The 12,731-nt window shown below is 63.6% G+C and overlaps 1 protein-coding gene across 1 annotated transcript; it reads right to left on the bottom strand.

The window, feature by feature from the left end:
* Nucleotides 1-9,725: 9,725 nt before the first annotated feature.
* Nucleotides 9,726-12,525, bottom strand: ADRA2C (adrenoceptor alpha 2C). Its single transcript, XM_069593277.1, has one exon. It carries the CDS (start codon nt 11,665-11,667, stop codon nt 10,282-10,284), a length of 1,386 nt encoding a protein of 461 aa, XP_069449378.1. The 5' UTR covers nt 11,668-12,525; the 3' UTR covers nt 9,726-10,281.
* Nucleotides 12,526-12,731: the final 206 nt, after the last annotated feature.

Below are 12,731 nucleotides of genomic sequence, written 5' to 3' on the forward strand. Positions count from 1 at the left end.
TCACACACTCACTCATTTCCTCACTCACTCCCTCACTCACTCATCCATTAACTCACTCATTCACTCACTGGAGAGGGAAGGGGAGGGGAGGAGGGAGGGGAGGAGACAGGGAGGAGAGATGGGGGAGGGGAGCCAGGCGCACCTCCAGCTTCTCAAGCAGGGCATCCCCGGCAGCAGGGGTCCTGGTGCACCTCCCAGAAGCCCCGGCCCTGGGCTGGGGGCTCAAGCCCAGCCTCAGCGCCTGCAGCCCCTGGTAGGCCCTGCTCTGCCCGAGCCGCGGGCTCCCCGGCAGCAGGCTGAGTGGTTGGTCTCTGTGCCATCAGCAGGCGGCAGGTGCTGAAGAGAACCCCTGTTGGGGGGCCACTCTCAGGAGGTCACACAGCAGGGCGGTGACAGCCGGGACCTGAGCCTCATCCCCGCAGACAGGCCCCGGCATCTGACCGCGGCCGAGCTGGGTGGGGACCTGGCAGGGCTCTAGCCCGATGGGTGGGGACGCCGCCGGGCTTGTGTGCAGCCTCGCCGCCCTGCTTCTCCAAGAGCAGAAAGGGGCCCCCGCGTCCCCTCAGCCCCCCGGGCCTCAGCGGGCTGCTGATGCAAGATAAGAGCTGGCTCCCACTGGAGGCTTGAGGACGAGCTGGTAATTTTCCATCATTAGAGCAAGTGATCAGCCTCGCAGGAGGCTACATGGGGCTGGAGGTCCCTCCTCCCAGCTCTGAGCAGGCCAGCTGGGGGGCAGCTTTCCAGAACCCTCTGGAGCCTGCCTCTCCCACCATCTGCAAGCTCTGGGGACCAGCCAGCCAGCCAGCCACCTCCACCACGCATTTGCCAAGCCTCCAAGAACCTCCTGGGCCCTGGGGCGTGGCACCTGACGAGCTTCCCTGGTGGCCTAAAGAACCCGCCCGGCAATGCAGGGGATGGAGGAGAAGCAATAGGGAGGATCCCTGGGTCGGGAGGATCCCTTGGAGGAGGAAATGACAACCCACTCCAGCATTCTTGCCCGGGAAATCCCATGGACAGAGGAGCCTGGTGGGCTGCAGCCTGTGGGTCTCAAAGAGTCGGACACGCCTGAGCACGAGCAGCTGGGAGCTTCCGCAGCCTCCCTGCCAGAGCCCTCCAGCCTCCTGCTTTGATCCTGGAGGAATCAGCTGAAGCCCCAGGGCTATGTGGAAACTCACTGGGCTTCCTGCTCAGTCGTGATATGAACTTGGTTCAGTTCAGTTCAGTCGCTCAGTCGTGTCTGATTCTTTGCGATCCCTTGGACCACAGCACGCCAGGCCTCCCTGTCCATCACCACCTCCTGGAGTTTACTCACACTCAAGTCCATTGAGTCAGTGAACCTAAAACTGCCCTAAAAACATAAAGTATTTTTTTAAAAGCGTGTAAATGGAAACCCTCGCGTCTGTGGCCTTTCGAGTCTGGCTTCCTTCTCTCACGTAAGGCGTTGGACAGCCCCTGTGTTTTGCACACATCCGGAGCTGGTCCCTTTGCAGCGCTGAACAGTTTTCCACTGCCATTTATCTGTTCACTTATCAGCTGATGGATTTTTGAATGGTTTCCAGTTTTTTGGCTATTATAAATAAAACTGTTATAAACATTTTTTTTTTAACTGCCCAGGGGTCACAGAGGTGGCAGGCTGCAGGGCCCAGCTCCACACACAGCAAGTCTCTTTGGCTTGGTGACGACTTGCAAGGCCCGCCAAGACTTCCTGCCAGCCCAGGAATGTTAGCCTGGGACCTCCCGGCCCTGACTCCCTGCATTTGAAAGTCCCTGGGGGGTTGCCTGAAGTGCCCCAGTGACACCCTCCCACCCCTCGGGGTTGGTGGGCAGGCTGAGAGCAGCCGCCCCGGGAGCCCGACCTCCCCTGGCAGCTGACCGAGCCCTGAGCGCTCCTCCAGTGTTTTTTTTCTGGAACCCCCATGGGACAGGCGGTAAACAGCGCTCAGGCTGCGAGCGGGAAAGCCCAGGTGGGAGAGCGAGGGAACTTGTCCATATCACATGCTGTCTGTGCGCCCCGGGAATGGAGCTACACAGGAGCCACGTCCCCCCCCGCCGCCAAATTCATGTGCTGAGGCCTGAGTCCCCGGCCCCTGGGAATGGGGCTGCATTTGGAGAGAAGGGTTTGACAGAGCTGAGGAAGGAACGTGAGGTCTTTGGGGTGCGCCCTGGTGCCATCTGACCAGTGTCCTTACAAGAAAGGACACAGAGGGACCATCACACAAAGACATCGGAAGAGACAGCCTTGTATGCACGCAGGGGAGAGGCCTCAGGAGACGCCCACCCCGCAGACACCTGGATCTCAGGCTCCGCGCCTCCAGGACCGCAAGGAATTACATTTCTGCGTGGAAGCCCGTCTCGGGTATACGCGGTATGGAGGCTCCAGGACACTGATACAGACCTAAACCCGGAGCGCGCGCTCCAGCCACTGCATCCGCAGGCAGGGCCGTGCCCCAGACAGACACACCAGGAGGGGGCGGCTCACCCCCAGCTGGGCCAGGTCTCGCCCTGGCTCGGGTCCCAGCGCACCGCACAGTCGGCAAAGTCCTGTTTGCGCCAGTGCTTCTGCAGCCAGCTGCCCACCCTCCCGAGGACCGCAAACTCCACGGGGGCGGCGGGGGGGGATCTTCACTCGGCTACGCTGGTGCCTGGCGGGCCATGGGCTCTCGGAAGATATCTTTTCTGACAGAATGGTCACCAGCGTGCCCTGCTTTTGCCATAATAACATCCTCATTACAGGGGGGCATTAGCACTTGTGGGATCTTGTTGGCATTTCCCACACACCCACGTCCAGCTCGAGCCCATAAATGTTTCTCTCATGGCGGCTCAGACTATAAAGAACCTGCCTACAACGCAGGAGATGTGGGTTCGATCCCTGGGACAGGACAATGCCCTGGAGAAGGGCAGGACAACCCACTCCAGTAGTCTTGCCTGGAGGATCCCATGGACAGCAGCCTGGCGGACAGTTCATGGGATGGCAAAGAGTTGGACAGGACAGCAACGAACACTTTCACTTAAAGATTTATTCTTTCTTGGGCTGCGCCGGGCCTCAGTTGTGGCAGGAGGGATCTTCCATCTTCCCTGGGGATCGGCTTATTTTCCGTTGCAGACATGTGGAATCTAGCTGCCTGACCAGAGATGGAACCCGGGCCCCCTGCATTGGGAGTGGGGAGTCTTAGCCACTGGACCACCAGGAAAGTCCCCTAAATGCTTCCTGAATGAGTGAAATGGGTGACTGGATGGGCCAACTAATAAATGAATGAATGAATGCCCCCTCCCCCAGTGACCTCCCCCCAGGGCACCAGAGACAGAGGTGACTTCGGGCGCCTCGCAGATCTGGGTCGATCCAGGCTGGGCCAATCCTGCTGGGATTAGTGTCAGATCTGGATTTCCTGCCGCCTTCAGAGACAAGCCCTGCTTTGCTCCCGCGTGTGCCCGGCACGTCCACAAGCCCTGGAGGAGGCCAGTGTCCCGTCCAGAGCAACCCCTCCTGTCCTGCTACAGGGCCAGAGCCCCTGCCATCCCGGGACCCCGCCCCTGGAGGGGGGTACCCGTGAACCTGACACCCCCTAGCCCTGTGCTCAGAGTTTCAGAAACCCCTCGCCTCCCCCATGGCCAGCCCAGGGAGCCCAGTGGGGAAGGACTCTGGGCCTAAAGCGGGGCCAGGCCTGCCCAAGGGAAATGCCCGGCAGGCTCTCAACTCCCGCGTGGTACAGTTGCCACTGGGGTCTCCGGGTCCTTGCTGGTTCCCTGCAGAAGCCATGGGAGGTGAGAGGAGGGGACCTTGTGACTTGTACCCACTTTCCGGAGGAGGAAACCAAGGCTCAGGGATCACACAGCTCAGTCAGATTCCAAGCCCAGTCAGGGCCTCGGGAAGCTGACATCTTGTGCTCAGCCTGAGTGGCCGGGGGACACCTCCCCCATGCCAGGGGTCCCACGACCGGGCTCCAGGCACGTCTACAGTTACCCATGGCCGAGCCAGGCAAGTCCCACCCCAGCCTCGAGGCCCCGGCTCCAGGCAGCTGGGCCCTGCCGATTACAGAGTGACGCCCAGCGCGAGAGAATCGCTCCATTGTTTTGCCTCCTACTTGAATCCTCGAGAAAGCAGCAACAACAACAATCGGATTTTGAATAACAGCTTCATTTGAACCAATTAAAAGAGGACTGATTTTGCTTTCAATTCGATTTGCGATGGCAGCACACTCTAGGAAACGGGTAACTGTATTATTTTTTCACCACAAACGTTTTGGCATTTTTCATATCCTGGGTGGGGTGATCTTGAAAAGCGGCTTCATTATTTGGCATCGTTTCTGAGACGACGGAATAAAAACAAAGCCGGCCGCTCATTCACATCACGAAGAGCCTGGGACGCGGAGGTTTTTACGGGGCAACCGAGGTTTCAGAGGGCGGATCCATCACAGGTAAGGAAGGTCTGTGATTCCGGGGCCCAGCTGTATCCGCTTGACCTAACATCTAATCTCAGGATTGTTCCCAGTAGAAATGGATGGGAAACAGCTCAAAGGCAGGTTCTGTGTGCAGAACATGCAAGACTCGGGTTTCTCTTCCATGAAATGAGGCTAATTCACATCTATGCAGCAGGCTTACGGGGGGTTCAACGAGGGCAGGGGGATTAATGTGAACAGCCCAGTGTCTGGCTTCAAGGCTTCATCTTGTCATGTCATTTCCTCTCTGAAGCTCAGTTTTCTTTTCTGTAAAATGGGACCATCCACCCCACGCTTCCCTGGTGACTCAGCAGTAAAGAATCCCCCTGCCAAGCAGGAGCCATAGGGGACACAGGTTTGATCCCTGGGTCGGGAAGATCCCTGGAGTAGGGCATGGCAACCCACTCCAGTAGTCTTGCCTAGAGAATCTCCATGGACAGAGGAGCCTGGCGGGCTACAGTCCATGGGGTTGCAGAAAGTCGGACACGACTGAAGTGACTTATCACGCACCCCACCTCCTGGCAGAATCAATCATACAGAGCGCAGGCCCAAAGCCGTCAAGCAGAGAGCAGGCAGCAGACGCTGGCCAGGGGCTCACCATCACATCTGCCCTGTGTGACTATCTGTCATGACGTCCTTCTCTGGGCCCCTCTGTAAAATGAGGAGGGGGACCCACCCAGCCGTATTTGAACGGACGGCTTCAGCAGCGGGCCTGCATGTATAGCCATGGGTCCCCCTCGGCCCCACAGCCCGGCCCGAGCTGCGGCCAGCTCAGCTGCCTTTGCTGCGGAAAGTCTCTCCCCAACGGCCTGAGGGTGGGCGGGTGTGGGACATCCACTTCGGGGCTGCTGGCACCACCTGTGGGACGCTGTCCCAGCGGCATGGTGGACGTGCCCCAGCAGGCTTTCAGGTTTGGCGTCCAGGGATGCTCCTCAGCGGCGTCTTCAGGGGACAGGGAGGACAGCCCTGCCTCTGCACAGGAGGCCTGCTGGCTGGCCCCCTGGCCAGGACGACAGGCCATCCACGCCCCACCCCCCACCCTGGGCTCTGCGCCTGGTCAGCCCTGGGGTCTTGCAGCTGGGGAGGGAGAGGATGGGAGGAGACTCCTGAAGGCTTTCTGGAGGCGAAGGCTGGTCTGGGTCTCGTGGGGGCTCTACGAGAGGGGTTCAGGGAAGGCGGGAAAGGCACTCCTGGCCAAAGGCAGAGCATCAACAAAGCAGGGGCAGGGGTGGGTGACGGTCCAGGAGGGGGCTTGAACCACGTTGGCTCTGCCGCCCCTAAGGCTCACTCTGGCCCCTGGGCAAGGTGGCGGCGGTCTCAGACACAGGTGGCGCCCCCCAACCCCGTGACTGCCCTGCTCCTCAGCCCTCGCCGCTCCAAACCAGGGGTCCCAAGAGCCAGGGCCAGGCCCAGGGAGGCGCATGCTCGGGGTCTGCTGGGATGACCTGCAGATGGCCTTGTCTGATGCACAAGAGGGGTGGGAGTTGGCATTCCCTCCCACCCACCCCCAACAGGGACTATGGTGCGAATGCCCCTCCAGGGTTCCCTGTGTGGCCCCCCGAGGCCCCCACCCCTGGAGACAGACACGTGAGGCCTGTGGGGCGGCACCAGCACGGCGGGATGGTGAGTGGGCTTCCAGTGGCCGGCCCAGCGGCCTCAGCATCAGACAGCAGGTGTGTGTCCTGTTTCCCTTCTCTCCTTCACTGCCAGGCAACTCGGGCAACTGTGTGCTCAGCCAGGAGAGCAGATGCCCTTAGGCGGGGTTTTCTGGGCCAGCGCAGCGCTCTCTCTGCCTGGCTTGGCCATCCCTTAGCTCAACAGGATGGTCCCATTGTGCCCGAGGCTTTTCCTGGGAGGGGCCGTAAATCCTTCTGTCAGGAAGAAAAGCCTCAGTTCCCCAGGGCTTTTCCTTGGCCCATGGTTGGCAGTTGCTCCCTGGGCAGGTTTCAGAGATGCTGTGCCCCGCCTGGAGGTCACCAGTCCTCTTGTATGCGTGGATTCCCCCCTGCACCGAGGCAGGAGAGGATATGCCTTGTTTACTGATGGGGTGGGGTCACACAGAGAGCAGACCTAAGGTGCCTGCCAGCGTCCCTCTCAGGCAAACCAGATGCTTCTACCCTCAGCCTCCTTGTCCCTTGTATGTTCAGTCGCTCAGTTGTGTCCAACTCTTTGCAACCCCATGGACTGCAGCCTGCCAGGCTCCTCTGTCCATGGGATTCTCCAGGCCAGAATACTGGAGTGGGTTACCATTCCCTTCCCCAGGGGATCTTTCCAACCCAGGGGTCGAACCTGGGTCTCCCGCCTTGCAGGTGGATTCTTTACCAGATGAGCCACCAGGGAAGCCCACCCCCTTGTCCCCTTACCCAGATGCCTTTGATGATCTCAAGAGTCCAGCAGTTCGAATGGGAGCCTGACCTTCTGTCATGTGGAGGCGGGGCGGGGTGGAGGGGCATGCTGAGGTCCCTGGCAGCACTCAAGGCAGAAACCCAGAACAGGAACTTGGGGGTCCTCATGGTGGGACACTCAGCTGAGTCTCCCCTATAATTCTCATCTATTCCTCAGTTCCAATGGGCTGGGCTTCTAGTAACACAGAACTCATACCCTTCCAGCCCCCCAAGTGCAAGGCATCTCCAGCCAGCGTGCCTCCTGCCCCTGCCCCACTCGGTGCGCGTGGTTGGGGGGCTGCGGGGAGTTGCTGGGGACCGGAGGCCCGGGTTCTGCTCCGCAAAGCACCACAGCTGGCCAAGCAGACTCAAGACGGGCCTGCAGGCGCCGGCTGTTTTGATCCCAGGCTGCACTGGAATATTTGAGCCCTGCCGACGGATGTGATATAAAAATACAGCCGGCTGCCAGCACACCCGGGAAGGACCGCTTCCTCGCCAGCGAGCGCCCCGGCAACGAGTCTTCTCCCAGCCCTCAGCCCCCACCCCCGGAGCTGGGGGCAGGACTCAGAGACTGGAGCTGCTCTTCTGAAGTGTGAACAATCCTGCCTGCTCCAAGCGATTTTTTTTTTTAATTCCATACTGAGCTGTAAGGGAATATTTGGATTATTCTTCTCCCTGCCCCACCCCCGCCACCTTCTACAAACTCAGCAATTGAATTAAAATACAGGAATAAATTATTTAAACGAATGTACGTCTATGCTCGTCTCTGAGAATTACATCAGCGGTGGGCTCCGTCCAGGACAGCACCGAAGCTGACCCCTATCTGATACCCTGCTCTCCCTTAACCTGCTTGTGGGTGTATTTTTTAATTTTGCCTGAAACCTCAGGAGAGCCAAGGGGAAGGAAGCCGGGGGCAGGAAGGTGGCTGAGGGCCATGCTTCTCCAGCAGCAAAGCCCAGGGGTCGCCCCTGCTCCTGGGACCGGAGCTGGGGTGCTCAGGGCAGAGATCTCCTGACCTGCACATTTCTGGGCTCGTGGCCGGCTCTGCCCTCCGCCTCCTCTGTGGGTCTTGGCCCAGATGGTCAGCTCTAGGCCTGCGTTTCCTCAGCTCCAGACAGGGGTGGACACTGATAGTGCCATGGAGCAGACCCCAAGGTGCCCGGAGAGAGGCAAGCACCTCAGGGCATCTTGGCGTTCCTGACCATGCGCAGTACACGGGCCCGCCTCTGCACCGCAGAGAAACCTCCCTCCCTGCGGGCTGGCTCCCGGACCACGCGGGCACCCTCCGGCACCCTCGGGGGGTGTCAGCACCCCCCGCTTCATTGATGGAGACGGAGACCCAGAGCAGGGCGACTGGCCGTTTCCCTGCGACAGGCGGGGTAGCAGCCAGGTTCTGTCTCCGTTTATCCAGCTGAAAAGAAAGCCTCTCCAGGCAGCAATTACGATCAAGTGGTGAACATCTGTTGGCTGAATGGGGTATTAAGCACCAGGCGCCTGCGTTCCCAGCCACAGCCCTGGAAGGTGCAATTCTCAGGATTGGGGACTGGAGAGGGGAAGGGTTTGCCAACACTCTCCTGTGGGTTGTGTCCCGGCTACGTGCTCCTGCCGGAGTCTTGGGGTTCACCCCCCAGGAGTGGGGGAGGGTGTGGTACAACCCCCATTGCACTGGGGGGGGCAATACCTGTGTCGATCAGGCTCTCTCCAAGGGAAGGTCCCTGCTCGAGCCACCCGCGCCCCCATTCAGCCAGTAAGTTGGCCCCCAGACAACAGAACTGAGCTTTCAGCCCCGCCCCACTTGACGGGGGCGGGGCGGGGGGGGCGGTGATGAGGCTCAGAGAGGGCAGAGCTCGCTCAGCAGTCCTGGTGAGAGCTGGGCCTACAACATGGACCCCCTGTCCAGGCCTGGGTGATGCGGAGGTTAGAGAGGTTGCCACCAGCCTTGGCCAGCCATTTCCCGCACCCCTCTGCCAACTGTGACTCCAGTCCAGGAAAGCTCTTCCTAGTGGGGTATTCTGAGGGCCCGTGAGTTGGGGTGATGAGTCCAGGTAGCTGCAGAGTTCCGCCACAGGGTCTGCCCTGGCATGTGGGACCAGAAAAGGGCCCTGCTCTGGCTCTGGATTCAGGGGAAGGGGACTTGAAAAAGCAGGACCCAGGACTGACCCCTCCCTGAGACAGTCATCCCAGGCCAAAGGCAGGTGGGCGGTGATAAGGAGGTCTGGGCTGGCAGGCAAGGGCCGGGTAGGGGAGGGGACATACAGGAAGGCCAGGAGGGGCACGGAGCAGGGCGCGAGGGGTGGGTGGGCAAAGCAGGGACCCCTGGCACTGAGCCCTGCCCGCTCACTGAGCTTACGTGTGTGTGTGTGTGCACACGGGCGTCCATGTGTCTCAGAGGGCTGGCTCGTGTCCCTCTCCCACCGCTATCCCCGGCGCTCCCAGGCTCTGTGCGGAGGGCTGGAAGAGCTGGGGGGAGACCCTCTCTGACCCTTTCCTCTCTTCTGGCCACCCCTCCTCAAGCCTTAGCGTGGGTGAGCCCGGACTCCCTGGGGGCTGGTGAGGCCTGGGCAAGGGGGTGAGTCTGGCTGCACTGGGGGAAGCCGAGATTCAGAGGAGGGTGGGTATGGATGGAGAACAGCCCTCCAGCATCCGTATATGCAGTTAACCTGGGGTCTCTTGATTTTCCTTGGTCTCTGGGCCAGTAACAACACAACCATTTTGAGCATATGCTTTGGACATCTGTAAGACACTTACGTTTAAACAAATACCCCGCGCACCACCCCTCCCCCACCCCGCCACCTGATGCAAGAGAACGTAGGAGGTGGGGGGATCGTGGGGGGATCCGGTCGGGGGAGGGTCTGGAAGGCGCCCCACCCCCTGGGCTGAGGGACTGACTATGGCACCCACCATCTAGATTACAAAGGTTTATTTAGAAAAGAGTTTGGTGGTTGTGGCTGTCAGTCGTTTTTGGCAAACATTTAAATACTTTGGGTAACCAAAGATTCCCGGTGCCTTGCTTCCTCCCCCACCCCCACCCCTGGAAATCCACCCACGGAGGTCCTGGGAGGTCAGCCCTTGCTCAGAGGTGGAGAGGAGGGTAGGGTGGCATGTGTTGGGGGCGGGGCAGGCTCCTTTCTCGTCAATTTGGGAGGATAAACAGAGTGCCGCTGGGCTCTACCACCGGGCCCCACTACCACACCTGGGCGGGGGAGGGGGCCCCTCCGGAGAGCTGGATCCAGGCCTCGAGCCCCAGAAGCAGCCCCTTGCTGAGACAGGAAGGCAGAGGGGTCTCCCCTCTCTCCTTCCCCCCTCCCCGGGGGCCCTGCAGTCTCTGGGCTCTCGCTGGGCGCTGTGTACCCACCCCTGCACCCCGAAGGCCAATCCATCCTTGGGTCCCTGGGAGGCCGGCTTTGCCCACCTCCGCCGGGAGCTGTCCAGGGTGTCCGCGCCGGGTCAGGGCGCGCGGGTCACTGCCTGAAGCCCCTTCTCCTCCGTCGGAAGAGGATGTGCTTGAAAGAGCGCCGGAAGTCCTGGTTGAAGACGGTGTAGATGACCGGGTTCAGCGAGCTGTTGCAGTAGCCAATCCAGAAGAAGAACTTGAAGAGCGGGCCGGGCACCTGGCAGGCCTCGCGGCAGATGCCGTACAGGCTGTAGCTGAAGAAGAAGGGGAACCAGCAGAGCACGAACACGCCCATGACCACCGCCAGCACGAAGGTGAAGCGCTTCTCGCGCGCCTGGGCCACCTTGCGGCGGCACACGCTGCTGCGCGCCCGGCGCCGGCGAGACAGGAAGAACTCGACGGAGCGCGAGCTGGCGCGGGACAGGCGCCCGCCGGGGCCCGGGGACCTCGCGGCGGCCAGCGCGCCCGGCTCGGCCGTCACCGTCCCGGGGCCCGTGCCCTCGGCGTCCGCGGCCCCCTCGCCAGCCCCACGCCGCCGCCCGCCCCGCCGCAGCGCGCCCCGGCGCCGCCGTCTCTCGGCCGCGGCGCTGCTGTCCTCGGGCTCCACGTCGGCGCGCGGGCGGCGCGCGGGCACGCAGTGCCCGTTCTCGCCGGCGCCCAGCCCGTTCTCCGTGGTCGGGGACGCGCCGTCGGGGCCCGCGGGCTCGCGCTTCTCGCTGAGCGTGCGCGTACGCAGCTTGGCCACCCGGTAGATGCGCACGTAGACCAGGCCCATGATGAGGCAGGGAGCGAAGAAGGAGCCGATGCAGGAGGACAGGATGTACCAGGTCTCGTCGTTGAGGCCACACTGCGGGTAGGCGGCGCCGTCGGGCCGGCGGTAGAGCGAGACTAGCGGCGGGAAGGAGATGACGGCCGAGATGAGCCACACTGCCACGATGGTGGCCTTGACGCGGCGCGGCGTGCGCTTCAGGTTGTACTCGACGGCCTGGGTCACGGACCAGTAGCGGTCCAGGCTGATGGCGCACAGGTGCACGATGGACGAGGTGCAGAAGAGGACGTCTAGCGCCAGGTACACGCCGCACCACACCTGCCCGAAGTACCAGTAGGCCATGAGCTCGTTGGCCAGCGAGAAGGGCATGACCAGTGTGGCCACCAGGATGTCAGCGGAGGCCAGCGACACCAGGAAGAGGTTCTGCGGCGCACGCAGCGCGCGGCTGGTCAGCACGGCGATCACCACCAGCACGTTGCCCACCACGGTGAAGACGATGAGGAAGCCCACCACGGCCGCCAGCCCCGCCACGGCGCCCGCCGAGTACTGGCCCGGGGGCGGTCCCCAGGGCGCCCCCGAGCCGTTGGCGACCCTGCCGCTGCCCCCGTCGCCGGCGCCGCTCGCGTTGGGGCCCGCCGCTGCCGCCGCCGCCGCCAGCGCCGCCGCCAGCGCCGGGGACGCCATGGTCCTCCCGCAAGCTACGCGGTCCCGCCTGGAGCCGGGGCGCAGCCGCGGCAGCTCGGGCGCCCCCCAGCCCGGGTCGGAGCCCGCATTGCCGCCTGCGCCTAGGGCGCGCCCGCCGGGGACCGCGGCGCCCCGCAGCCGACCCTCGGCCGTGGCGGCCCGGCTGGCGAGCGGCGCGCCGGAGAGCGTGGCTGCCCGGCTCCCAGCCGCCGCCGCCGCCGCCGCCGCCGCACGCGTAAGTGCAGAGCAGGAGGCGCCCGGAGCGAGCGGCGACGCGGCGGCGAGGGGGAGGGGGCAGGTCCCGGGGTCCTCGCGCGGCCCCGCCCTCGGCCGGGCTCACGGGGAGCGCCCGGGCCGCGAGCCCGCAGCGACTCGGCGCCCGAACGGGCGTGCCCGGGCGGCCCCGCAGCCCCGGCGCCCGGCTGGGGCGCAGGCTGCAGGCGGCGGCGGCGGCGGCCCGGGCGCTCCGCCTCCCATCCGGCCGGCTAGGGCTCGGCGCGCCGGGGCGCGGGCCCCCGCTCCTCGGGGCCCCCGCGCCCGCGCGCTGCCTCCAGCTCCAACTTTACTTTCCCGGGCAGGGCGCCGGCGCCGCCGAGCGTCCTCCCCGGCTCCTCCTCCTGCCGCTCCCGGCGCGGGCACCCCACGCGGTCCGCGCTCCGCCGTGCGGGCGCCGCCTCGCCTGCCTCGGCTCGCGGGAGCTGCGCCGCCGCCTCCTCCTCCGCCGTGCGCTCGGCGCGAGTGTCGCCGCTCCGGATCGGCTTCCAACTTGGGTAGAGTTGCGCAGCGGGGCGGGGCGCGGGCGGGCGGGGGCGGCCTGGCGGGCAGGCCAGCGCCGCCGGCCGGCGGGGAGCGGGCCCGGCAGCCCGAGCCCGCGGCCGCCTTGGCGAACCTGCCCGCGCGGCGCCGGGGAGGAGCCCGGGGCGGTGGCGCGGGGCGCGCGCGCCCGGCGAGGGCGCCTCCTCCAGGGCTGTCCGCAGCCTGCGCGCCGGGGCAGGGTGCCGGCTGGCCTGGGCGGTGAGTTCCAGAACCCTGCTCTTTCTAAGACGGCCGCCTCCTCACCTGCC

This window comes from Ovis canadensis, chromosome 6 (assembly GCF_042477335.2).
Source record: "Ovis canadensis isolate MfBH-ARS-UI-01 breed Bighorn chromosome 6, ARS-UI_OviCan_v2, whole genome shotgun sequence".
NCBI lineage: Eukaryota > Metazoa > Chordata > Mammalia > Artiodactyla > Bovidae > Ovis > Ovis canadensis.